Raw genomic sequence first — 24,536 nt, 5'->3', positions numbered from 1 at the left:
GAGGAACTTCTTTAGCCAGAGAGTGGTGAATCTGTGGAACTTGTTTGCCACAGGCAGCTGTGGAGACCAAATTATTGGGTACGTTTAAAGCGGCGGTTAATAAATTCTTGATTTGTCAGAGCATGAAGGGATTTAGGAAGAAGGCAGGAGATGGGGGCTGAGAGGGAAATTGGATCAGCCATGGTGAAATGGTGAAGCAGATTGGATGGGCAAATTGGCCTAATTCTGTTCCTGTATCTTACGAGATTAAGTTATTTTTACTCTGTAATATGTACACCATAAATTGAAGCTGTTGAGATTTCTTGATTTGTCTTCCTTACTTCTTGTGTGAATGAAGAACATGACTCCTCTCCAGAAATACGTTTTAATGGTAACACTTTTCAACATGGATAGTAACAGATAGTTCCAAGAACAGGGGCTCCCAACCTGGGGTCCATGGCATAAAAAAGGTTGGGAACTCCTGTCATAAGGGGGGGGGGGGGGGGAACAACAGAATTTTTCTCATCACTAACCTTAACGACGAACTAGAAATTGGTTTTGGTATCAACGGTAAAGTTTAGCTTTATTTGACACATGTACGTGGAAACATACTGTGAAATGCGTTGTTTTGCATCAAATCAAATTATTGAGGGCAGTCCACAAGTGTCACCATGCTTCCAATGACAACACTAACCTTAACTGTACATCTTTGGAATGTGGGAGGAAGACGGAATACCCTGAGGGAAAACCCACAGTCCTGGGCAGAACGTTCAGTCCCCTTACAGGCAGTGGCAGGAAGAGAATCGCGATCAGGGATCGCTAGTTCTGAAATAGAGTTTCGCTAACCGCTGCACTATCAAGTTGAATTTCATTGCATTTCTTTACTCTGTTTTGTTTTTCTTTTGACCCGAAGTTCAGGTGGCAACAATTCTACTTACTACAGTTAGAAGCACAAGAATTTGTTTCTGCGTTAATCAGAGGAGAGGGTAAACCAATTTCACTCCTGCTGAGCTTTCTTCTCTGCGAGTGCAAAGCCATGTTCTGGAATCTAGGTGCATTTAACTGGAGATTTCCTACCTTTGGCTGTTCTGTGGATTGGAGATGGCTTCACAATCCCCTTACACGGCAGAGCAGGTTTACGTCATACCATTCTGACCTGGAACTTAATCCCGGTGTGAGTGGTCAATAGACAGCTGGAATCCTGCTCTGAAGTGTTGTCTCATGCTTGTCACAATCATTAAGTGAGCAGACAAGATTGGCCGTTAACGATTTAAAACCTGCTCCAAAATTGTTGATGTAAGCCCTGAGGTGGAAGCGAACAGCTGTGCAAACTGCCCTAAAATGAATCTGAGGAAGAGTTGCATGTGAATTTTTATCTCTTGATCCTGGGGAATTACTGTTGCCATTGTAATTTGATATACGGACTAAAGTTAAGCTGCCTGGCACAATATTAACAACCCAGCAAATCTCTCCTGTGCATTCAACAACTGCTCTGAGTTTACTTAGGTATTTAAGAATGATTATGTAAAAGAGACCACGGAGAAAGCACTGCTTTTTTTCTACAAGTTATCTGGGAACAGAGTGCACACCGATACAGCGGGTAGTGCTGTTATCTCACAGCCCCGGTGACCCTGGTTCGGCCCTAATCTCCAGTGATGTCAGTGTAGATTTTGCACATTCTCCAGAGACTGCCTGGATTTCCACCAGGTCTTCATATCTTATGGGTCGATAGGGTAATTTGCCACTATCAATTGCCCTTAGTGTGTAGGTAATATGCCGTGGCTGTGGTCGAACCTGAGGGAAGGTTGATACAAGTGTTGAAGATAACAAAATGGGATTTGTATAATTAGGAGCTAGAGAGTCGACAAGGATTTGGGTGTGCTGTTGTTCACCTCTCTGACTTTGTTCAAACTTGCTCTCTTAAATCTAACTTACAAAATGAAGTTTCCAAATTAGGCCTCCAAGACAGGAAGCAACACAGTGCTCTATTGACTATAAATTATCCTGTGGGGGTTTTTTTCCCAATACTTTTTTGTACTTGGATTTTCAGAAAGCCTTTGACAAGGTGCTGTACATGAGGTTGCTTAACAAGTTAAGAGCCCATGGTATTACAGGAAAGATACTAGCATGGATAGAGCTTTGGCTGATTGGCAGGAGGCAAAGAGTGGGAATAAAGGGAGCCTTTTCTGATTGTCTGCAAGGGACTAGTGGTGTTCCGCAGTGGTCTGTGTTGGGGCAGATGATTTGGATGACTGCATTGATAGTTTTATGGTCATGTTTGTGGATAATATGAAGATAGATGGAGGGGCAGGTAGTTTTGAGAAAGTAGAGGGGCTGCAGAAGGACTGAGATAGATTAGGAGAATGGCCAAAGAAGTAGCCAATAAAATACGGCGTCAGGAAGTGTCTGGTCATGCACTTTGGTAGAACTAAAAGTGTAGGCTATTTTCTAAATGGAGAGAAAATTAAAAAATCTGAGGTGCAGCACTCCCTGCTTATAAAACACTGCTGAAGTCTCACTTGGAGTATTATGAGCAGTTTTGGGCCCATTATTTAAAAAAAGGATGTGCTGATATTCGAGAGGGTTCAAAGGAGGCTCATCATATGAGGAGTATTTGATGGCTCTGGGCCTGTAGTCACTAGAATTCAGAAGAATGAGGGTGACCCAATTGAAACCTATTCAATATTGAAAGGCCTCAGTGGAGTGGATGTGGAGAGGATGTTTCTTATACAGGGAGAGTCTAAGACCAGAGGACACAGCCTCAGAATTAAGGGGCATCCTTTTAGAATGGAGATGAGAAGGAATTTCTTTAGCCAGAGTGGCGAATCTGTGGTATTTGTTGCCACAGGCGGATGTGGAGGCCAAGTCATTGAGTATATTTAAGGCAGAGGTTGATAGATTTTTACTGAGATATAGCATGGAATAGGCCCTTCCAGCACATGAGCCACACCACCAGCAATCTCCCGATTTAATTCGAGCCTAATCACGGGACAATTTACAGTGATTTACCAATTGGTACTTTAAAGTTGAATCTGAATAAAACTGGGAAGACCAGCTTCTTATAGTTAGCACAGTTTATTGTGCGTCTTCCTGCAGGAGTTTGAGACCCAGTTGTCAAAGGGAAGGCATAAGTACTGCCACCATCTGACAAGTGGGCCTGTTTCCTCAGGTTACAGCCGTATATTTATACATAGTAAGCCCCTTCATTGCTGTAGCAAGATATCATTTGAACTGGTATGCCCACCAAGTCTGTTGGTGCGAAACTTAGTTACAGATAAGAGAGTCTGCTAGATCAAGGCTTAATTACAGGTGGATGTGCTGTCCAGTCCCTATCAGTATTCCCTTTGCTAGGCCCTGACTTAATTACAGATGGATGTTCATTCCTGTCCTTATCGGTGAGTCCTGCTCAAACGAGGGTACAACGTACAATTATCAAACTCTCAATGTCTCTTTGCAAGCCGAGGAGAACTGGTAATGAGCCTCTCTTAGCCAACTGCTGAAGACAGAGTTTACTTCAGTTCAAAAATTCCTATTCAGTCCCAATTATTCTTTTAGCCAGAGGTTACATAGGTTCAAAATGATTTTTTTATATCTTCAATTCCTCAGTACTTCTGTGGACAGTGGGAGGAAACCCAAGGGGCGATGGGGAGAACATTCAAACTCCTTGCAGGTAGTGGCGGGAAATGAACCCAGGTCGCCTGTATTTAACTACTACGCTACCAAGATGTCCGATTAATCGGGGTATGAAGGGATATGAGGAGAAGGCAGGAAATTGTGTCTAAGGGGGAAAATGGATCGGCCAAGATGAAATGGCAGAGCAGACTTGAGGGGCTAGACGGCCTAATTCTGCTCCTATATCTTATGGTCTTTTCAGAATCTTTTTTGCAAGAACATCACAACAAAAGTGCACAATACTTCCTCTCCTTGAAGTTGCATTCAGTCTGGATTTGCAGCTCATCTCAGGCATTAGTTTTATAAACTGAGACTTCAGTCTGCCCAGAGTTTATAGGAAGCAATGAACAATTAGCGTTTGGATCAATGCTGCAACTACAACATTGCCTCTTTGGCCAGGAAGATTGAAGCAGACAGGGTTTAAATCAGCAAATGTAATCTGGAATAATTAAACCGATGTAAACTAAAAAGTAAAAGAGAAGGAAAATGGGACAAAGAAGATGTAATAACAGCTTTTAAAATTGTTTCTTTCTTTTTAAAGTATCCAAAAAATTTTCAGAATGATTAAGACCCTCTATTTTTCTGTGCCAGAGAGTTTGTTTGTAATCAAAACCTCTTTAAAGAAGTATGAGATCCCTCCTGACTCCTTGGAACCTGTACCCAAAGGTGCATGATGTGATGGTGGGCATTTGGGATGGCTTTGATGTCTTCATTCACTGAGAACTCACAGAAGCCTTGCATAAAAAGCGTCTCATCACACAGAACTAATCCAACGTGGCCCTACAGCCATTTCCTGCCCGACTATGGAAGAGTCCGTGGTTCATAAGATGGGCCTTCTCGGCCGCCTCTGAAACCACAAAACCAGAATCAAAGCACATCATCCTCAGTCCCAAGGAGCTGCCAAAAAAGAGCTTGATTTGAGAAAACTTCACTTACATGTGCCACAACTACTTCTAGCATCATGTATTATGTAAGTAGATTCTTGCCGTTTATGTGCAGGGGGAGTTTTCTTGGCTAGGAAGAATTATAATAGACAATAGACTATGGGCACAGATTGTACAGGGACCTCTTATTTTCTTCATGTATGGAAATTGCTTCGTGATCCTCTCCTCGTCAACAGCACCAATTCGGAGGCCTCTTGGTCAGAGTCGAACACGGATATTGTGTCCTAGCTGTCTGGACACGCAAATCCAGGGCATTACAATAGGGAGAGTAAGATTTTGCCAGGAGCTACCAGTCAGCGTTGAACTCAAGGTAGGACCGCGTTAGGGACTCCAGCTCTGGATTTTTCCCTCGTGGGTTTACTCCCCGAGCCTTCCCCCTTAGTGGGTATAACCCGCAAGACAGCAGAGGTTTGAGATCAGAGTTTCCCTCTTCCTAGCTGAGCTGCTGACAGAAGGGGCTGACGAGCCCCATCTGCCTGAAGTGACTGGTTTTAAAGCACCAGTAACCCGCCTTTGCCCCTTCTGTCAGTAGAAATGGTTCCACTGGGCTTAGTAGCTAAGCCACACGTTAAGGCCAGGAATTGGACCTGGTTGTCAGAGGCTATTTGACGCGCACGCCATTGGGAGCATTTAATAGGTAGTGGGAGCTCATCCCCATTACCACCCACGACTATACCAGCCTGAGAAACCAACAGCACCAATTATCTCACTGTTATTCCTATGTCATAAACTTGGGCAAGCATGTGTTTGACATATGCTTTTCACTCTCAGAAGGCACATTAAAGTGTTAGTTACAGAGAGGCAACCAGTTGAAACATTTTGTTGCACTTCTGGAGCTTTATTTAACTTTTGAAGAGTGCAGTGATCTGGTAATCCCGTGTTGAAGTGAGGCTGTGGTGCCATAATTTACAGCCCCTTAACACAACTAACACCTCATTTCCCTCTTTCTATAGAGGAGGTTGTGCCAAAAAAAACACATATTCACTTACTATTCACTTTTGTATGTGTGTATGTGTAATGCTTCATGATTTAATTTTAAATGTTCTAGAGTGGATGCCTAACAATAGGATTTATGATTTAAATTGGTGGAGATTACAAGCTTTAGATGGGGTGTAATGAGTGCAGGAAAGGAAGGTTGAGCGACAGGATCAGCTGCAGCTTTATTGGACGGATGGAAGAGGCTGGGAGGACCACATGATCCGAAAAGGATGCTGTTTGGGTTTCCCATGAGAACCTTCGATCAGATTGACGCAGCTGTACCACATCTTGGCTGGACTGAAAACACGGGCTGATTCATACAGTAACAGTGCCACGTGGCGACCACGAAGTGAAATGCTCTTTTCAGGGACTGAGAGTGGCAGGCTATGAAGAAACACCTATAAAGTGCTGAGGAACTCAGCAGGTCCGTGGAAGGAAATAAACAGTCGACACTTCGGGCCGAGACCCTTCATCAGTTCTGGAAGGTAAGGGGGCAGAAGCCAGAATGGGAAGGTGCGGGTAGGGGAAGAAGCACACGCTGGCAAGTTGGGAGGTGAGGGGGAAGATGGGTGAGTGGGGGAGGGGGAATGAAGTACAAAGCTGGGAGGTGATAGATGGAAGAGATGAAAGCCTGGAGAAGAAAGAATCTAATAGGAGAGGACAGTGGAGCATGGAAGAGAGGGAAGGAGGACGGGCACCAGAGAGAGGTGGTGGACAGCTGAGAAGAAAAAAGAAAGGGATGAGAGGGAAGCCAGACTGGGGAATAGAGAAAAAGAGGAGGAAGGGGGGGAGAAATTACTAGAAATTTGAGAAATTAATGTTTAAATGTATGAAGATAAAACTATTTTGTTCTGGAAGTGAGTCTTTTTCTTATACAATACAATTTTACTTTGACCATAGATTTTGCTATGTACACAATGTGGAATCCATGTTGACCAGAGATTGGTAAACATCTTCCCTGGGGCATCTTTGCCAATCTGCAGACTTCTGTAAACTCTTTGACATTTGTTAGTATCGCTTCACTGCACGGTAGGGGGATAGAAGGGGGGAAAGAGGGGGCAGAACCACTTACAAATCTCAAGCGGCTTAAGAAGTTTTCTGATGAGAATGTCAATCAATAGAGAGTTGTGAAGAAAGTTCCAGACACAAAGTGCTTTTTATTCAATACCTAAAATTAAATGCTCATAATGTACAAATCTTGTAATACTGATGCTGATAACAATCCGGTTGGTGCCCTTCATCGAAAATGTTTACAGGCTGCTGTCTGGAGTGTATTTATAAATATCAGGACCTGTGTTACCAAAGCAAATGCTGAACAGGTTAGGCAACTCCTGGGAAGGTAGAAAAGGAAGGCTATCTACTGACTGTTCCCAGCATTTTTCATTTGGATTTAGATCTGGTTGTCCAGGACCGGAGCTCCAAATTTGCTCACATTTAACCTCAGAGGTTGCTCCTTTGAAGGATCACATGAAGTCCTAAAGTCAATTTTCCTGCAGTTATTCACCAAAGTTCCTTTGTACCTTGTTGTCTCGTCCAATTAAAAAGACTAGTGCTCATGGCATCTCCTCCATTGCAGGTTTCCTTCCTTATCACACACTATTTTGATGAGGAAATCGATCACAGACAATTCATAAACACAAGAAACTCTGCAGATGTTGGAAGTCCAGGGTAACGCAGTAAATGCTGGAGGAACTCAGCGGGTCAGCATGGCTTTGTCGAGCACCTTCACTCGGTAAACAACAAGCAGATTTCCCAGTGGCCAATCTCTTTAATTCCAATCCCCATTGCCATTCCACCATGTTGGTCCATGGCCTCCTGTACTGCCATAATGAGGCCACTGTCAGTTTAGAGGAGCAATACCTCATATTCCATCTGCCTAACCTCCAACCTGATGGCATGAACATCAATTTCTCTAACTTCTGGTTCCCACGTCCTCTCTTTTTCCATTTCCCATTCCGGCTCCCCTCTCATTTCGTCGCTTCTCCTATCACCTCCGAATGGTGTCCCTCCTCCTTCACTTTCTCCCATGGCTTACTCTCTTGTCCTATCAGATTCCTTCTTCACATCTTTACCGTTTCCACCTATCCCTGTCAGCTTCTCACTTCATTCCCCCCCCCCACCCCGCACCCACTTATCTTCCCTCTTTACTTGGTTTCATTTATCACCATCCAGCTTGCACTCTTTCCTCTCCCCGTCAACTTCGGATTCTGTCTTCCTCAGCCTTCCTATCCAGTCCTGATGAAGGGTCTCGACCCGAAACATAGCTCTTTATTCCCCTGCATCCTTGCCTGCCCACCTGAGTTCCTACAGCATTTTGTGCGCAGACAATCAATCTTTTCTTAATCTGGATCTTGGAATAAGGCAATTATTCACAAGCAATTAATTGTTAGTATTCCAAACCAAGCCATGGAGACATAAAATAGGGTAGATGACCAAAGGTTTGTATAGATGTTCAAGCCTTAGGCAGAACAAACTACAACCATCATAGAACCATAGAACACTACAGCACAGTACAGGCCCTTCAGCCCTCCATGTTGTGCCGACCCATATAATCCTTAAAAAAAAGTACTAAACCCACACTACCCCATAACCCTCTATTTTTCTTTCATCCATGTGCCTGTCCAAGAGGCTCTTAAATACCCCTGATGTTTTAGCCTCCACCACCATCCCTGGCAAGTCATTCCAGGCACTCACAACCCTCTCTGTAAAAAACTTACCCTGATGTCTCCCCTAAACTTCACTCCCTTAATTTTGTACATATGCCCTCTGGTGTTTGCTATTGGTGCCCTGGGAAACAGGTGCTGACTATCCACCCTATCTATGCCTCTCATAATCTTGTAGACCTCTATCAAGTCCCCTCTCATTCTTCTACGCTCCAAAGAGAAAAGTCCCAGCTCTGCTAACCTTGCTTCATATGTCTTGTTCTCCAAACCAGGCAACATCCTGGTAAATCTCCTCTGCACCCTTTCCATAGCTTCCACATCCTTCCTATAATGAGGTGACCGGAATTGAACACAATACTCTAAGTGCGGTCTCACCAGAGATTTGTAGAGTTGCAACATAACCTCTCTACTCTTGAACTCATATTGCAACCTCTCCACCTTCCACCTTCTGAAACCCAGCCTCTAGAGGGATGATCAGCTACTTTCAGATTAGGGAGGGAATAGTTTGGCTGACCGTTGCCTGCATTTTGCATTTTTGAGGGGGTGGTGTGACTGGTGCTGAAGGACGTTAAGGTTGGGATGGGTGGGGGGGTGCTGCACAGGATCAAAGTAAGCTCAGAGTTGTAAACTTAATCAGCTCCATCATGAGCACTAGCCTCTGTAGTATCCAGGACAGCATCAAGGAACAATGTCTCAAAAAGGTAGCATCCATTAAGCACCCCCCCCCCCCCCCACCACCTAGGTTATGTCTTGTTCTCACCGCTGCCATCAGGAAGGAGGTACAGCAGTGTGAAAGCCCACAATCAACGGTTCAGTGCAGCTTCTTCCCCTCTGCCATCCAATTTCTGAATGAACATTGAACCCATGAACACTACATCACTACTTTTTATTTCTATTGGATTTGTGGATATTATAAAGAGAGTGCAGAGAAGATTTACAAGGAGATTGCCTGGATTGGAGGGCGTAGCTTATGAGAATAGGTCGAGTGAACTTGGCCTTTTCTCCTTGGAGCGACAGAGGATGAGAGGTGATCTGATAGAGGTGTATAAGATGATGAGGGGCATTGATCGTGTGGATAGTGAGAGGCTTTTTCCCAGGGCTGAAATGGCTAAAACAAGGGGGCATAGTTTAAAGGTGCTTGGAAATGGGTACCGAGGGGATGTCAGGGGTAAGTTTTTCACACGGCGAGTGGTGGGTGCGTGGAATTTGACTGCCAGTGGCGGTGGTGGAAGTGGATACAATAGGGTCTTTTAAGAGCCTCTTAGATAGGTACATGGAGCTTAGCATAGAGGGCTATGTGCTAGGGAAATTTTAGGCAGTTTCTAGAGTAGGTTACATGGTCGGCACAATATTGTGGGCCAAAGAACCTGTAATGCACTCTAGTTTTCTATGTTCTATTATTGCACTAGTTACTTAACTATTTAATATATATGTTTTTATATATTTAGTATATTATTTTTGTGTGTGTATGTGTGTGTGTGTATATATATACACATACACACACAAACATATAAAACATTTAAAAACTGTGAATTAGAGCAAATGTATATACTAATTGTAATTCAGTTTTTTCCCCTCTTTTATTATGTATTGCAATGTATTGCTGCTGCAAAGGCAACAGATTTCACAATATGTGCCGGTGATGTTGATTCTGATTCACCTGCCCCTGATATCTCCGCCGACACCTGTTGCTTCAAGGCACAGTGCATGAGCAGAACTTAGTTTGATAGACAGCATTCACTGGCAGAGTAAACAAGGCAAATGGGTGGGTGGGGAGGCTGAACTAAGGTTGCTTTCTCTGCATCCGCAGAGGCTCCGCGGAGACTTGATAGAAGCTCATAAAATTTTGAGAGGCATAGATAGACACCCCCTACCTTTTTCCCAGGGTCAGAATGTCTAATCCAGAGGCCATGCGTTCAAAGTGAGATGGGAGACGATCAATTAAGATGTGCAGGGAAAGTTTTTATGTTGAGATTGATTGGTGCCTGGAATGAACTGGTGGTAGATACAATGGATGTATGTATTAGGCTCTTAGATAAACACGCAAATGGCATGTTTGGCGCATCTTGGCGTGTCCAAGATGGCGGCGCGACGCAGCTTGCAGCAGCGAGGCTGAGTCGGGCGGCGCCGTGGAAGTCCATAGTGGGGGTAGTCCCTTCTGCTGTCAGCATGGGATGACGAGTCAGTCGGGACCCTGAGGACTTGTGGAAACTGTGTGATGGTTTCTTTCGAACTTATAGTCTTTTAACATCTTTGCACTACTTTTACTGTGCCCATGGTCTGTTTTTTTTTATCAATTATGCTATTGTTTGCACTGTTGTAACTATATGTTGTAACTATGTGGTTTTGTGCAGGTCTTATAGCTTTAGTTTTTGGTCTTGTTTTGTCTGGTGCATTTGGAGCTCCTTTCCGGGGAACGCGCTAAGACGGTAGCGCGATATTAATACACAGCAGCCTCTCCGGACTCTGGATTGGGGATTGCCAAAGTTATGTGGATTTTCTGGTGTAGTCTGTTTTGTCATTTGCTTTTGTGATATCATTCTGGAGGAACGTTGTCTCATTTTTTAACTGCATTGCATTTGTGGTTTCTAAATGACAATAAACTGAATCTGAATCTGAAATGTGCAGAGAATGGAGGGATATTGACCATGTGCAGGCAGATGGGATCAAGTGTCACTTGCTTAGTGAGTTTAGCACATCATGGATGGAAGGACCTGCTTCTGTTCTGTAAGAGGAAGAAGGGCTCATGACAGGATCAACATACAGCCAGGGTGTTCAGGAAGCAAATTGACCTCAGGGACATCACTGGGGATCCACACCTTAGAGATGACATCATTAAATTGCAATGCAGGTGGCTGCCAAGGTGATCACAGCAGTGAGCTTCCACGTGTTTGGCTGTTTGCCGGCTGGAAATTTTGGTAATCTCTCTCAATTTCTCACTGAAGGTACACAAATGCTGTATCCAAGAGAGTCAATTGCATTTCAATACTTCCTACCAATGAGCAGGGAGCATTGTGAGGAGTGCAGACATGGCTGGGTTGAGCTCTCCGATCTTGGTGATTTACTTGCAAACGTTTCGTCAGCGTGCGAGGAGACACCATTCAGTGCGTTGTTGATTGTGGTGTGTCCTCCGAATGCTTGGACTTTATATACTTTTCAATCAGCTGATCGGTCGCTATTTTGGAAAGTGGATTGTGATGTGGGGAGGAAATCTTGCCGCTGATTGGTTGCGTGATGGACTTTGTGCGTTGTGGTCCGGAATTGCGCCGGCATCAGTTCATAAATAGGATCGAGGTCTGTGTGTTTGTTTACAGGATTGTTCTCCAAAAACCACCCTTCTAGGAATTCTCTGCGTGCCACGTGTTTGCTTGTGCCATGAATTTCACTGCTGTCCCGTTAATTTTGTGCTCCTCTCCACCTTCAGGGGTAGAGCCTAGGGAGAGTTGCTCATGCTGCTTTACAGCCAGTTAATGTTCATGGATCCTTGTGGGTATTTTATTCCCAGTTTGGTCAATGTGCTCTTTGCTGCAGTCCCCGCATTGGATTTTGTAGACCACGATGGTTTTGTCCAATAAATTTTGGACGTTTGACCAGCATAAATTTTTAAAGAAGGGGCTTCCCTTCCTCCACCATCAACTCTGCTCTCAAACGCATCTCTCCCATTTCACGCACATCTGCTCTCACCCCATCCACCCGCCACCCCACTCAGGATAGGGTTCCCCTTGTCCTCACCTACCACCTCACCAGCCTCCGGGTCCAACTTCCGCCAACGGGATCCTACTACCAAGCATATCTTTCACTCCACCCCCCTTTCTGCTTTCCACAGGGATTGCTCCCTACGTTACTCACTTGGCCATTCATCCCCCCACCCCCCCCATATCCCTTCCCACCGATCTCCCTCCTGGCACTTATCCTTGTAAGTGGAACAAGTGCTACACCTGCCTTTACACTTCCTTCCTCACCACCATTCAGGGCTCCAGACAGTCCTTCTTGGTGAGGCAACACTTCACCTGTGAGTTGGCTGCTGTGATATACCGCGTCCGGTGCTCCCGGGGCGGCCTTCTATATATTGGTGAGACCCAACGCGGACTGGGAGACCGTTTCGCTGAACACCTACGCTCTGACTGCCAGAGAAAGCAGGACCTCCCAGTGGCCACACATTTTAATTCCACGTCCCGTTCCCATTCTGATATGTCTATCCATGGCCTCCTCTACTGTCAAGATGAAGCCACACTCAGGTTGGAGGAACAACACCTTATATTCCATCTGGGTAGCCTCCAACCTGATGGCATGAACATTGATTTCTCTAACTTCCGTTAATGCCCTTCCTCCCCTTCTTACCCCACCCCTTATTTATCTATTTATTTATTAATTGTCCCCCTCCTTTTTTTCTCTCTCTGCCCCTCTCACAATCACTCCTTGCCTGTTCTCCATCTCCCTCTGGTGCTCCCCTCCCCCCTTCTTTCTCCGTAGGCCTCCCGTCCCATGATCCTTTCCCTTCTCCAGCTCTGTATCCCCTTTGCCAATCACCTTTCCAGTTCTTAGCTTCACTCCTCCCCCTCCTGTCTTCTCCTATCATTTTGGATTTCCCCCTCCCCCTCACCCTCCCACTTTCATATCTCTTACTATCTTTTCTTTCAGTTAGTCCTGACGAAGGGTCTCAGCCCGAAACATCGACTGTACTTCTTCCTATAGATGCTGCCTGGCCTGCTGTGTTCCTCCAGCATTTTGTGTGTGTTGTTTGAATTTCCAGCATCTGCAGATTTCCTTGTGTCTGCATCCTAACATGATGGCTTTGTGGCCAAGTTTACAGATGACACAAAGGTAGCTGAACATCTAGGTAGTGTTGAGGAAATGGGGAGTCTGCAGAAGAACTTCAAATGAATGGACAGCAAATTCAGAAATCAGACGTGCAAAGGGACTTGAGCAGGATTCCCTAAAGGTTAACTTGCAGGATGAGTTGGTGGTAAGGAATGTTGTGTATTTAATATTTCAGTAATATTGTAAATATATTGATTGATTAATCATTGTTTAAATGATTCATTATGGGCTATATGTAAACATACGTAAATGGCATACGTCATTACAACACCACATCATATGGAGGTGCCTCACTTAAAGTAAAAACAGTTAAACTCATTTTCCGGACTGTCTTGTTTTTCTTCCAATTGATTTTATGTTTTAGAGTTACAAACCATAAGGAAGGCAAATACAATTTAGAATTCCTTTGGAGAGTACTAGGATATGGGCAAGGATGTAATGATGAGGCATTTGTCAGACCATGCTAGGAGTATTGTAAGCATTTTTAGGCCCCTAATCTTAGAAAGGGTGTGTTAGCATTGGAGAGGGTCCAGAGGAGCTTCATGAGAATGATACCGGAATGAAACGTGCATTTCATGGCTGTGGGCCTGTACTCGCTGGAGTTCTAAAGAATATTTGGGGTGGGGGGGAGAATCTCATTGAAACCCATCGAATATTGAAAGTCCGAGATAGAGTGGATGTGGAGAGGATGTTTCCTATGGTGGGGGAGTCTAGGACCAGAGGGCCCAGCCTCAGAATGGAAAGACATCCCTTTAGAACAGGGGTGAAGAGGATTTTTATTTTAGCCAGAGGGTGGTGAATCTGTGAAATTCTTTCCCACAGATTGCAGTGGAAGCTAAGTCATTGGATGTATTTAAAGCAGATGTTGAATCAGAATCAAGTTTATAGGTTGATTAGTAAGGACATCAAAGGTTATGGGGAGAAGGCAGCAGAGGTGCGTGCGCTGCTGAGGACCCGTGACTCCGCCTTCAGAGCAGGCGACAAGGCAGCCCTAACAACAGCAAAGGCCAAACTGTCCCGGGCCATCAGAGGGGCAAAGCATGCACATGCCCAGCGAATCCACAGCCACTTCCAGGACAGCGGCGACACGAGGCGCATGTGGAAGGGCATCCAGGACATCACCAATTACAGGACAACATCACCTGACTGTGCGGGTGATGTTTCCCTCCCAGATGCACTGAATAACTTCTATGCTCATTTTGAGGTGGAAAACGACGTGGCGGCGAGAAGGTCCACCCCTCCTACAAATGACCAGGTGCTGTGTCTCACCGTGGCCGATGTGAGAAGAACCCTGTGCAGGGTCAACCCACGGAAGGCTGCTGGACCAGACAACATTCCTGGTAGAGTGCTCAGAGGATGCGCAGACCAGCTAGCAGATGTTCTCGCTGACACCTTCAACATCTCCCTGAGCAGCGCAACCGTTCCAACGTGCTTCAAGGCCGCCACCATCGTCCCCGTGCCGAAGAAGTCTTCAGTGTCCTGCCTAAATGACTACTGTCCCATTGCACTCACATCCATCATCATGAAGTGTTTCGAGAGGCTTGTCATGAGGCACATCAAGACCCTGCTGCCCTCCTCACTGGACCCCCTGCAATTTGCGTACCGTCCTAACCGCTCAGCAGACGACGCCATTGCCATCATCCTCCACCTGGCCCTAACCACCTGGACAAAAAAGACACGCACATTCGAATGCTGTTCATAGACTTCAGTTCAGCATTCAACACAATCATCCATCAGAAACTGACTGGAAAGCTGAGCCTATTGGACCTGAACACCTCCCTCTGCAACTGGATTCTAGACTTCCTTACTGGGAGACCTCAGTCCTAATCGGGAGCAGCATCTCCAACACCATCACACTGAGCATGGGGGCCCCCCTGGGCTGCATGCTTAGTCCACTGCTGTTCACTCTGCTGACCCACGACTGTGCCGCAACACACAGCTCGAATCACATCATCAAGTTCGCCGATGACACGACCATGGTGGGTCTCATCAGCAAGAACGACGAGTCAGCTTACTGAGAGGAGGTGCAGCGGCTAACGGACTGGTGCAGAGCCAACAACCTGTTTCTGAATGTGAACAAAACAAAAGAGATGGTTGTTGATTTCAGGAGGCAACGGAGCGACCACTCCCCGCTGAACATCGATGGCTCGTTAAGAGCACCATATTTCTTGGTGTTTTCCTGGTCCCTCAACACCAGCTCCATGGCAAAGAAAGCCCAGCAGCGTCTCTACTTTCTGCAAAGGCTGAGGAGAGTCCATCTCCCACCCTCCATCCTCATCACATTCTACAGGGGTTGTATTGAGAGCATCCTGAGCAGCTGCATCACTGCCTGGTTCGGAAATTGCACCATCTTGGACCACAAGACCCTGCAGCGGATAGTGAGGTCAACTGAGAAGATCATCAGGGTCTCGCTTCCCGCCATTACAGACATTTACACTACACACTGCATCCGCAAAGGAAACAACATTATGAAGGACCCACGCACCCCTCATACAAACTCTTCTCCCTCCTGCCATCTGGGAAAAGGCACCAAAGCATTCGGGCTCTCACGACCAGACTATGTAACAGTTTCTTCTCGCAAGCTATCAGACTCCTCAATACCCAGAGCCTGGACTGACACCTTACTGCCCTATTGTCTTGTTTATTATTTATTGTAATGCCTGCACTGTTTTGTGCACTTTATGCAGTCCTGGGTAGGTCTGTAGTCTAGTGTAGTTTTTTTCTGTGTTTTTTTACGTAGTTCAGTGTAGTTTTTGTACTGTGTCATGTAACACCATGGTCCTGAAAGATGTTGTCTCGTTTTTACTATGTACTGTACCAGTAGTTATGGTCAAAATGACAATAAAAGTGACTTGACTTGACTTGAGAGTGGCGTTGAGAGGGATAATAAATCAAGACATGTTTGAATGGTGGAGCAGACTTGATGGGCCAAATAGCCTAATCTGCCCCTATATCTTATGCTCTTTCAACTTCCAAATTCTCTCATACTGCATCAGTCCTCTGTGTCAACTGGACTTGATTGAGTCTGATAAACACAAGGTTTATAACTGGATAGGGTTGCCAACAAGAAAGTGTAAATTATGAGCAGGGTACTTGGTCTGGTTGTAAGTGGAGACCATGTTTGTTCCTCCACCTCCAATTCTGACCAACTGTGTAACTGTAGACCCTGGGAGTTCAACAGGCCAAACTGCCCCGTTTAACTGTGGACATTAGTCATAAGATGTTAAATTAATAGATAAGGAAAATACAGAAACTTACATAATCCATTTCCGTAATCTGACTATCCACAGTCAACTATAAGCTGGCTGGTGGTGTAGTGGCATCAGTGCTGGACTTTGAGGCGAACGGTCCCGGGTTTGAATCTGGCTGGCCCCTTGCACACTTTTCATCTCTGCTGGGTTGAGCATCCAGTTGGCAGCTTAGCTTTATAAAAACCAGTCAAATGTTATGGAATCCATAATGATGCCACCTGACGCGCACACAAGGTGTGGAAAGGAACAATAGCAGCAATATGACCATTAAAGCGTAACAAAACTTTCTAGGCCATTCAAGAAAAGAGATACATAAAAAACGGTACATACGGACCCAATGAAGGGTTTTGGGCCGAAACATCTTTTCCATCAATGCTGAGTTCCTCCTGCATTTTGTGTGTGTTACGTACTTCGGAAGGACTACTTTCCACAGTGTTTGAAAGGAAAACACTCCCTTAATTCAGGAAGATGTATATGCATCTTTCTTGTTCACTCTCAGACACAAACGTCTTTAGCTGTAAATTGTAAACACGAGAGATTCTGCAGATGCTGGAAATCCAGAGCAACACACACACACACACAACATGCTGGAAGAACTCAGCAGGTCAGGCGACATCTGTAGACAAGAATAAACAGTGGGCATTTCAGGATAAGACTGTTCGAATCTTTAATCCCCTCTATGTATGCTGCCTGATTTACTGGGTTCCTACCCATTTTTTTTTGTGTGTGTGTTTTGCTGTGTCACCTTTATTTTGGGAGCTGAGATCTGTACACAGGCCTGCCTCGATCAAGAGTGAAATCTGGGAGGGAACCTGGTGCAAGAGCAAAGGTTCCAATAATCTCGATAGTGCCTGTAACAGTCCTTTAAAGGAGCTCTTGACTAAAGCAAGAGACAGACTCCAGAACATTTATGTATAGAAGGTCCTTAGCTCAAAAAAATTCAAGACCCCCACCGCTAGGCTTAGGAACACTTATTCCCCCTCAACCATCAGGCTCCTGAACCAGAGGGGATAACTTCACTTGCTCTCAGCACGGTTCCCACAAACTGTAGACTCGCTTTCAAGAATTCTTCATCTTATGTTCTCAATATTTATTTCTGGCTTACTTATTATTTTCTCTTTCTTTTTGTATTTGCACAGTTTTTTTTTGCACATTGGTTGTTGTCAGTCCTGTTGGGTGCGGTCTTTCATCGATTCTATTGTGTTTATTGTACTTACTGTGATTGCAAAAAAAAATAATCTCATGGCTATATATGATGTAATACAGTATGTATACTTCGATAATAAATTTCAAAGGGTTCAAGATACATTTATTATCAAAGTATGTAGAAATTATACAACCTTGGGATTTGCCTGCTGGCAGGCAGCCACAAAGCAAAAAACCAGAAAGAACCCAAATTAAAAAAGAAAGACCAACACCCAATGAACAGAGAAAGAGAAATAAAGCACAAATCATGCAAACAATAAAAACAAGCAACAGCATTCCAAACCAAATTGAGTCCATAGACCCGAATCTCCGGAACAGACAGAGTAGGCCCAAAGCCTTGGTCTCAGTTCATTATATATAATTCATTTACTATGAAATTTGAATAGCTTTCTTGATGTTGCAGTACAGGTCACAATCTCGAAGTAAGATGCCAGCTATTTAGAAATGAGGGGAAAACATGTTTTGCACTTTTGGAATTTTCTGCAACCTAAGCCTGTCACTGGGTATGTTCAGTTCATTTTTTTTTAATTTTAAAAGAATTGAAGAATGTGAAGATAGTGACTAAAGATGAAGTTGCGTTTTTGAATCTTGGTGAACAGATGACCAAGTTAGAATTGCAGAGTTATGAAAATCAGAAGTTAGAGCTGGAAATCTAGAACAAAAACAGAAAATGCTGAAAATACTCGGCAGGTCACGCTGCATCTGTGAGAGGAGAAAGGGAAATCTAGAACAAAAACAGAAAATGCTGAAAATACCCGGCAGGTCACGCTGCATCTGTGAGAGGAGAAAGGGAGTTGGTGTTTCAGAAGGAAGGCGTTTTGTCAGAACTGAAATGGAGACAGATGCAGCTTGTGGAGCCACAGGGAGAGAGAGAGTGTCCCTGAGAGGATCAAACCAGGGGTTAAAGCTGTAGATGAGGTATATGGCTCATCAGTGAATGGCACCTGGCAGGGAGTGAGAACCCAGACAGAAGAATGTAACAAAAACCTGTGATGTTGACTCAGGTTGTTATTCTTTCCTTCCAGTTTTTTTCCCCCCTTATCCGGTTGCCGAGAATACACCCAGTGTGATCTGCTAACTTCAGGCTGACACAGCAGCCGGCCACGGCTGCCTCCTCGGACCATGAGGCCCTCCTGTTTCAGGATGGTGTTCTTTCTACTGTAATATATTCTCCGGGACTGCTGATGTTTGCCTTTTTGTTTTGGCCATCTCTGCACACTTAATCCAGACGTGCTGAGATTAATTTCTCCTTCTGAGAGACAGGGAGCTGCGGCTGCACATTTTCCCTTGCAATGTAACTGTACCGACGTGTACTGCGCTCCTTTTGCTCAATTATGCTTGCAGGTGTCTTTGAACAATATTTTTGCCAGTAGCACACACTTCTACTGTTGTCCCTGTCCGGCCCCTCATATTTTCCTCGGAGTGGGATACCCTCAGAGGGCAGTTCTTCCCACTGCTCCCCTCCCCAGTGCAGCTCCGAGAGGCGCCCAAGAGCTTGGCTGTGGTTTCATTGATGAAAGAGTAGAATTAGGCGGGGGAGTCATTGGACAGTCGGTGATTCACAATTAAAAGATAAAACTTTCTCTGCTGGAGAGGGCAGGATTGTCAGTGCAGGAACTCGGGACACGACGGGCTTGGCAAAAGAAGAGCCTCCAGAAGGGATCTCCCCCTCGGACTCGAGCTCGGCTTTCTAAAATGGTGATCCGGAGCGGGCGATAAATAACCGAAGTGGTCTAAGCGGGCTGTCGCATCTCGGAGCCAATCGCGAACGAAGGCCGCCCTGGCTGGTACCCAAGTGCGGTGGAGCAGGCGGGGCCAGCCCTTGTCAGCTGAGTGAGTGCTATTGAGCCGGGAGTGAACTTGGTGTCTGTGCGGCGGACAGCCCTCGAAGGTCCCGGGGAACGCCGACTGCCTGGAGGGCAAGTCGCCTGCTTGCATTTCTCATCAACGGCGGGGGGGAGAGGGAGGGAAACCGTGTGGATCTGAGAGACTGATGCTTCCTCCTCTTAACGAGCTGTGCGTGACCCCGGAGGCTGCCGAACGTCTGTGGTGAGCACAAAAGGATTCCAGATCCCGAGCCCGCCTTGATTCAAGATGAGTTTTAGGTAAGTTTGAACTGGCCTTTTGCGTCTTGTGTGCCGATTGAAACAGCACGCCTTTAGTTGACAAAGGGCTGGCTGTGTTTTAAGAGTAACACGGCAGCCAATTCTGCCTGTGACTTCCTGCGATAGGGAATCACTACTCTTGAAGCTTGCAGCCTTTATTTAACCAGGAAACACAGAGTTAAGCTGGTGTGTTAATATTTTCCTTGCCTTTCTTTTGCCAGGAAACTCCATCATCGTACTTTACTGAATTTGTGTTCTGAGATAGACGGTAGAACTGAGAACCTGAATAGTTTCATACCTTTTGCTACCTGACTCTAGTCTAACTCCACACTTGGCCGGGAAATAAGATTGTCTGCACTTGGGAATGTAGTCTTTACTTCAGAATTTCCATTGTTTCACAGTTCATGTCCAGATTGCTTCTCCTGCCTATTTTGGGCATCTGAGAACATTGGTGATTTGATTGTTCAACATACACAAAGGAAATCAGTCCCCTCACCTACAGGGGTAAGGCATGCTGGTTGGCATTCTGGGCTAGTTTCCAAGTGCCAGAGTTTAAAAAAAAATTAGGGATGCAATTTCAAATGCCTCCATGACAGCTGTAGAAATTAAATTAAAATACTTAAATAAATCTGGAATTTAAAAGTTAGTGATAGCAGTAGTGACCATGAAACTATAAGGATGTTGTTTTAAAAAAAAACCCATCTGCTATGTCTATCCCACATATGACTCCATTCTTGCCATTATGATTGAAGACTAACCAGTCACTGAAATGTTCACTCAGTTCATGGGGATGAGAATTAAATGCAGGTTGTTAGTAACGTCAACATTTTGTGCACAAATAGAATAATTTTGCAGAACAAGGTTTTGAGCGGCTGCTAAGACTCTTGGCTTTGCTTAATTTTCAGAAAGTTTTGAGTTTTAGCTCTGCTGCAGGATGTGGGCATTTAATGTAAGTTGACACACCCATGTTGTGCTGAGGAGGGGCCCTACGTTGGCGGTAACATCCTTCAGATGGGAAATTAAACTGAGCCGCTAAGTGTTTGTTCCACCGGGTCAGTGCCAGTGACTTTGTTCATGTTCTGAAGCTGAGTGGTGCCACAGCAACAACCTCATAGTCAATGTCAGCAGGACCACGGAGCTGACTATTCACTTCAGGGAGACGTCCTCATCAGAGGATGAGCCGTGGAGCGGGTCGGCCACTTTAAATTCCCCGATGTTATCATTTCAGAGGACCTGTCCTGGGCCCAGCACCTAAGTGCAATTACAGACAAAGTGCGGCAGCAACTACTTCCTTAGGAATTCACAAAGATGCTGCATGATATCTAAAACTTTGACAAACCTCTTTAGATGTGTGGTGGAGAGTATATTGACTGGCTGCATCCCAGCCTGGTGTGGAAACACCAATGCCCTTCAGTGAAAAATCTACAAAAAGCAGTGGATATGTCCCAGTCCATCACAGGGATAACCTTCCCCACCATTGAGCACGTGTGCATGAGGCGTTGTTGCAGGAAAACAGCATCCATCATCAGGGACCTCCGCCACCCAGGCCATGCTCTCTTCTCGCTGCTGCTATCAGGAAGAAGGTACAGGAGCCTCAGGACTCTCACTACCAGGTTCAGGCAAAATTATTACCCCTCAACCATCAAAGGGAGTAACTTCACTCAACTTCACTTGCCTCATTATTGAAATGTTCCCACAACCTATAGACTCACTTTCAAAGACCCTTCATCTCGTGTTCCTGATATTTATTGTTTATTTATTTTTTGTTATTATTACTTTCTTTTTGTATTTTCACAGTTTGTTGTCTTTTGCACGCTGGTTGGTTGAACACCCAAGTTGGTGCGGTCTTTCATTGATTCTATAGTTATTGTTCTACTGTGGATTTATTGAACATGCCTATAAGAAAACGAATCACAGGATTATATATGGTGACAACAAGTTTACTTTGAACTTAAAGCTTTGGCCAGTATGTCTCTACTAGACGTATGCTCTCAAAAATAGTTTTTTTTTTCCCCTAAGTTCCTGCGATTAAGAAAATCGATTTAAAGTTTGACTGCATAAAAAAACTTCCTCCTTTGTGTATTTTTGAGAGACATTTCCAAAATTCTTTTCCCTTTACAAGATGAACCTAATAAACTCAGGAGTCATGAGAATAATAATCTCCTAAGTGAATAATAATAAAGAGAATAATAAAGTCAGATGTTGATTTCCCAGAATGACAATGAATGGGTTAGTGTGGTGTCCTGAAGCTTTGCTTAATTGTTTATGGTGGGAAATACTTCAGCTGAATTTCTTTTTGTGAGTAAGTTTTAACTTTTTACACTTCATTTAGGAGATTACTTTGGTTGGGAGGATGAATATCACTTGTGACAATGTGCTGCTATATTGATGGGCCTGGCTTTTGGTCATTTCTAGGAACTAGTTCTCAATGCCAACTAACTGTCTGTGGGCAAGCATTTTATTAGGGATCTTGTCACCCTTCTTTACAACCAAACATAATGATTTTATTTTATTTATCACAATTACTATGAAACATATCTGAAATACATAATTTATGTTAACAACCTGCAGTCTGCAGTGATGCAACATTAGAGTGAACTGAACTTGCCTGGACTGTTTTGATAACTTTCTGGTTTGACGTTTTATATGCTATATGCTTTTCACTCATTTTTCTTTGCTGTTTGTGCAATTTGTTCTTTTTTTGTGCGTTGACAGTTTGATGTTTTTTCCTTGAATGTGTTCCATGTTTGTTTTTGTTTTGTGGGCTGTCTGTGGGAAGATGAATCTCAGGGTTGTATACTGCATATAAACTGTGGTAATAAGTATACTTCGAAGCTTTGCACCAACGCATTCTAAGTATGTGCTTGGGGTAGCCCGCAGGTGTCTCCAGACGTTCCGACAGCAATACAGCACGTCCACAGTGTTCAGAAGAACAGTGCAACAACATTATCATTATTTTGTGCCGTGTGGTATGATATGGGCAGTCATCGTCCCATGACCATGACTGTTGTTGGCAAGTTTTTCTACGGAAGTGGTTTGCCATTTGCCGCCTTCTGGGCCGTGTCTTTACAAGATGGGTGACCCCAGCCAATATCAGTACTCTTCGGAGATGGTCAGTGGACGCATAACCAGGGCTTGTGATAGGCACCAGCTGCTCATATGACTATCCACCACCTGTTCCCATGAGTTCACGTGACCCTGATCGAGGGGCTAAGCGGGTGCTACACCTTGCCAAGGGTGACCTGCAGGTTAGCGGAGGGAAGGAGCACCTTACACCTCCATTGGTTGAGACGTACATCCACTCCGCCACCCTAAACACAACAGCAAAACAAAATAACGTAGCAAGCACCTTTACAGCAACAAAACAAGCTGCTTTACTCCCCTGTACCCCGCACCCACTCAATAGTCAGGCCTCCAAAGCCAGGACAGGCTGTCTGTTCAGAAGAGGTCCAAGTCTGAGAGATCATTGATGTGGGTGGTGTTCCTATCTGATTCACAGAATGACTTCTCATTCCATATAGTGAACTCTCTTGACCCGTCACATGTTCTGTCGTAGTATTATCCCATGAGGCCAGTTCTCCTCGGTTGGGTCAAGAGAGAGATACAGTCTGAGGTGATGACAATAATGAAGCCAAAACAGTATAAATAATCTATTTTTTAAATGTATTTTTCATATTTTCCCCTGGTTATAAGCCTCCAGAAAAGACTGAACAGACTTTGGTAATCCAGAGGTTCTGCTACACCGAGAAAGGTTATGCTGGATGGACCAGTGCCTGTGGGTCCTTAGCTGTACCCTGTGCTGCCCAGTGGTTGGATCTGAAGTGCTTGATTGGTAGGCAGATGTGGGTCTGATCAGAGTGAAGAAGAGGGATCTTAGCCTAGTCCTTGGGTTGGAGTTGGGGAGACACTCACAAAGGGCTTTATCAGGATAATAGGCCTTATTTTTGGAGTAGCATCTACACCTGCACACTGGCAGAAGGCCAGGTGCTGCAGGGCTGTCCAGCCGCTCACTATTACCTGGATGTCATCATTGGTACCAGTAAGGAAGACAGGGAACATCTCCAAAATCTCATGATTGTGTTAGGAAGATTGGGAGATTATGGAGTTAGAGCACGATGCAACAAGTGTGAATTCTTTAAACCAAGCAACAGTTACTGTGGTCACACCATTAATGCATGAAGATCACACATATGGGCTGATAAATTTCAAACTGTGGTGGATGCCTCGGGGCTAAAGGGCGTATCACAGTTGTGATCCTTTTTAGGATTTGTAACAGGTTCCTGTCAAATTTGGATACTGTGCTCCACACTTTGAACTTGTTAATACAGATCGGGAAGAAATAGCAATGGACTAAGTATTGTGAGGTGACTTTCCAAAAGGTGACGGAAGTGGTGATGTCAGACACACTGTACTCACGCATTATGATCCACAATGTCCAACAACATTTGCCATACACTGTTTGGGATGCCAACACTTCCAGGAGAAAGGCATCCAGAGCTCTCTGAACCCCTTCCTGCAGTCTCTGAGTCAACTCCTGCAATCACCACAGAGGAGGTCCCAGAACCTGAGCTTGTTTCATAGTCACAAGTCCCACCTGCCAAGCAGAGTGACTTTCCCTTCTCAGGAAAGGCGTTATCTCAGAAGGAATAAGAAATCCTCCACAGTAATTAAATCTTTAAGCCTGAATGGGAAAATGCTGTGGATATTTGGATAGTAGTTGTATTATATAGTAACAGTTGAGATGCATTCTATTTTGAATTTGAAATTAAATAAGCAGGGAGGAGTGTTGTGTATTCAATATTTCAGTAATAATTGAGTATTGTAAATTGTTTTATTAAGCATTCTTTGTTGTTTACATAGAGCACTACAGCTATATGCAAAAGTACGTAAATGGCATACGTCATCACACCGCCACGT

At 44.7% G+C, this 24,536-nt stretch overlaps 1 protein-coding gene across 2 annotated transcripts in view; it reads left to right on the top strand.

Moving 5' to 3' along the window:
• Positions 1 to 24,536, top strand: part of LOC140741746 (protein shisa-5-like) — a 106,075-nt gene that overhangs the window by 18,893 nt on the left and 62,646 nt on the right. The window contains exon 1 of one of the 2 annotated variants that reach the window (XM_073072096.1): positions 19,054 to 19,619. The exons of the other annotated variant lie outside the window; for it this stretch is intronic. Within the exon in view, the coding sequence (XP_072928197.1) occupies positions 19,609 to 19,619 (11 nt within the window). The 5' untranslated portion in view covers positions 19,054 to 19,608. Of the gene's footprint in view, positions 1 to 19,053; positions 19,620 to 24,536 lie in introns of those variants that run through there. 2 annotated transcript variants of the gene reach the window in all.

This window comes from Hemitrygon akajei, chromosome 19 (genome assembly GCF_048418815.1).
Source record: "Hemitrygon akajei chromosome 19, sHemAka1.3, whole genome shotgun sequence".
In the NCBI taxonomy this organism is placed as follows: Eukaryota; Metazoa; Chordata; class Chondrichthyes; order Myliobatiformes; family Dasyatidae; genus Hemitrygon; species Hemitrygon akajei.
Note: the sequence above shows the minus strand (reverse complement) of the source record. Positions and strands in the feature narration are given on the sequence as shown.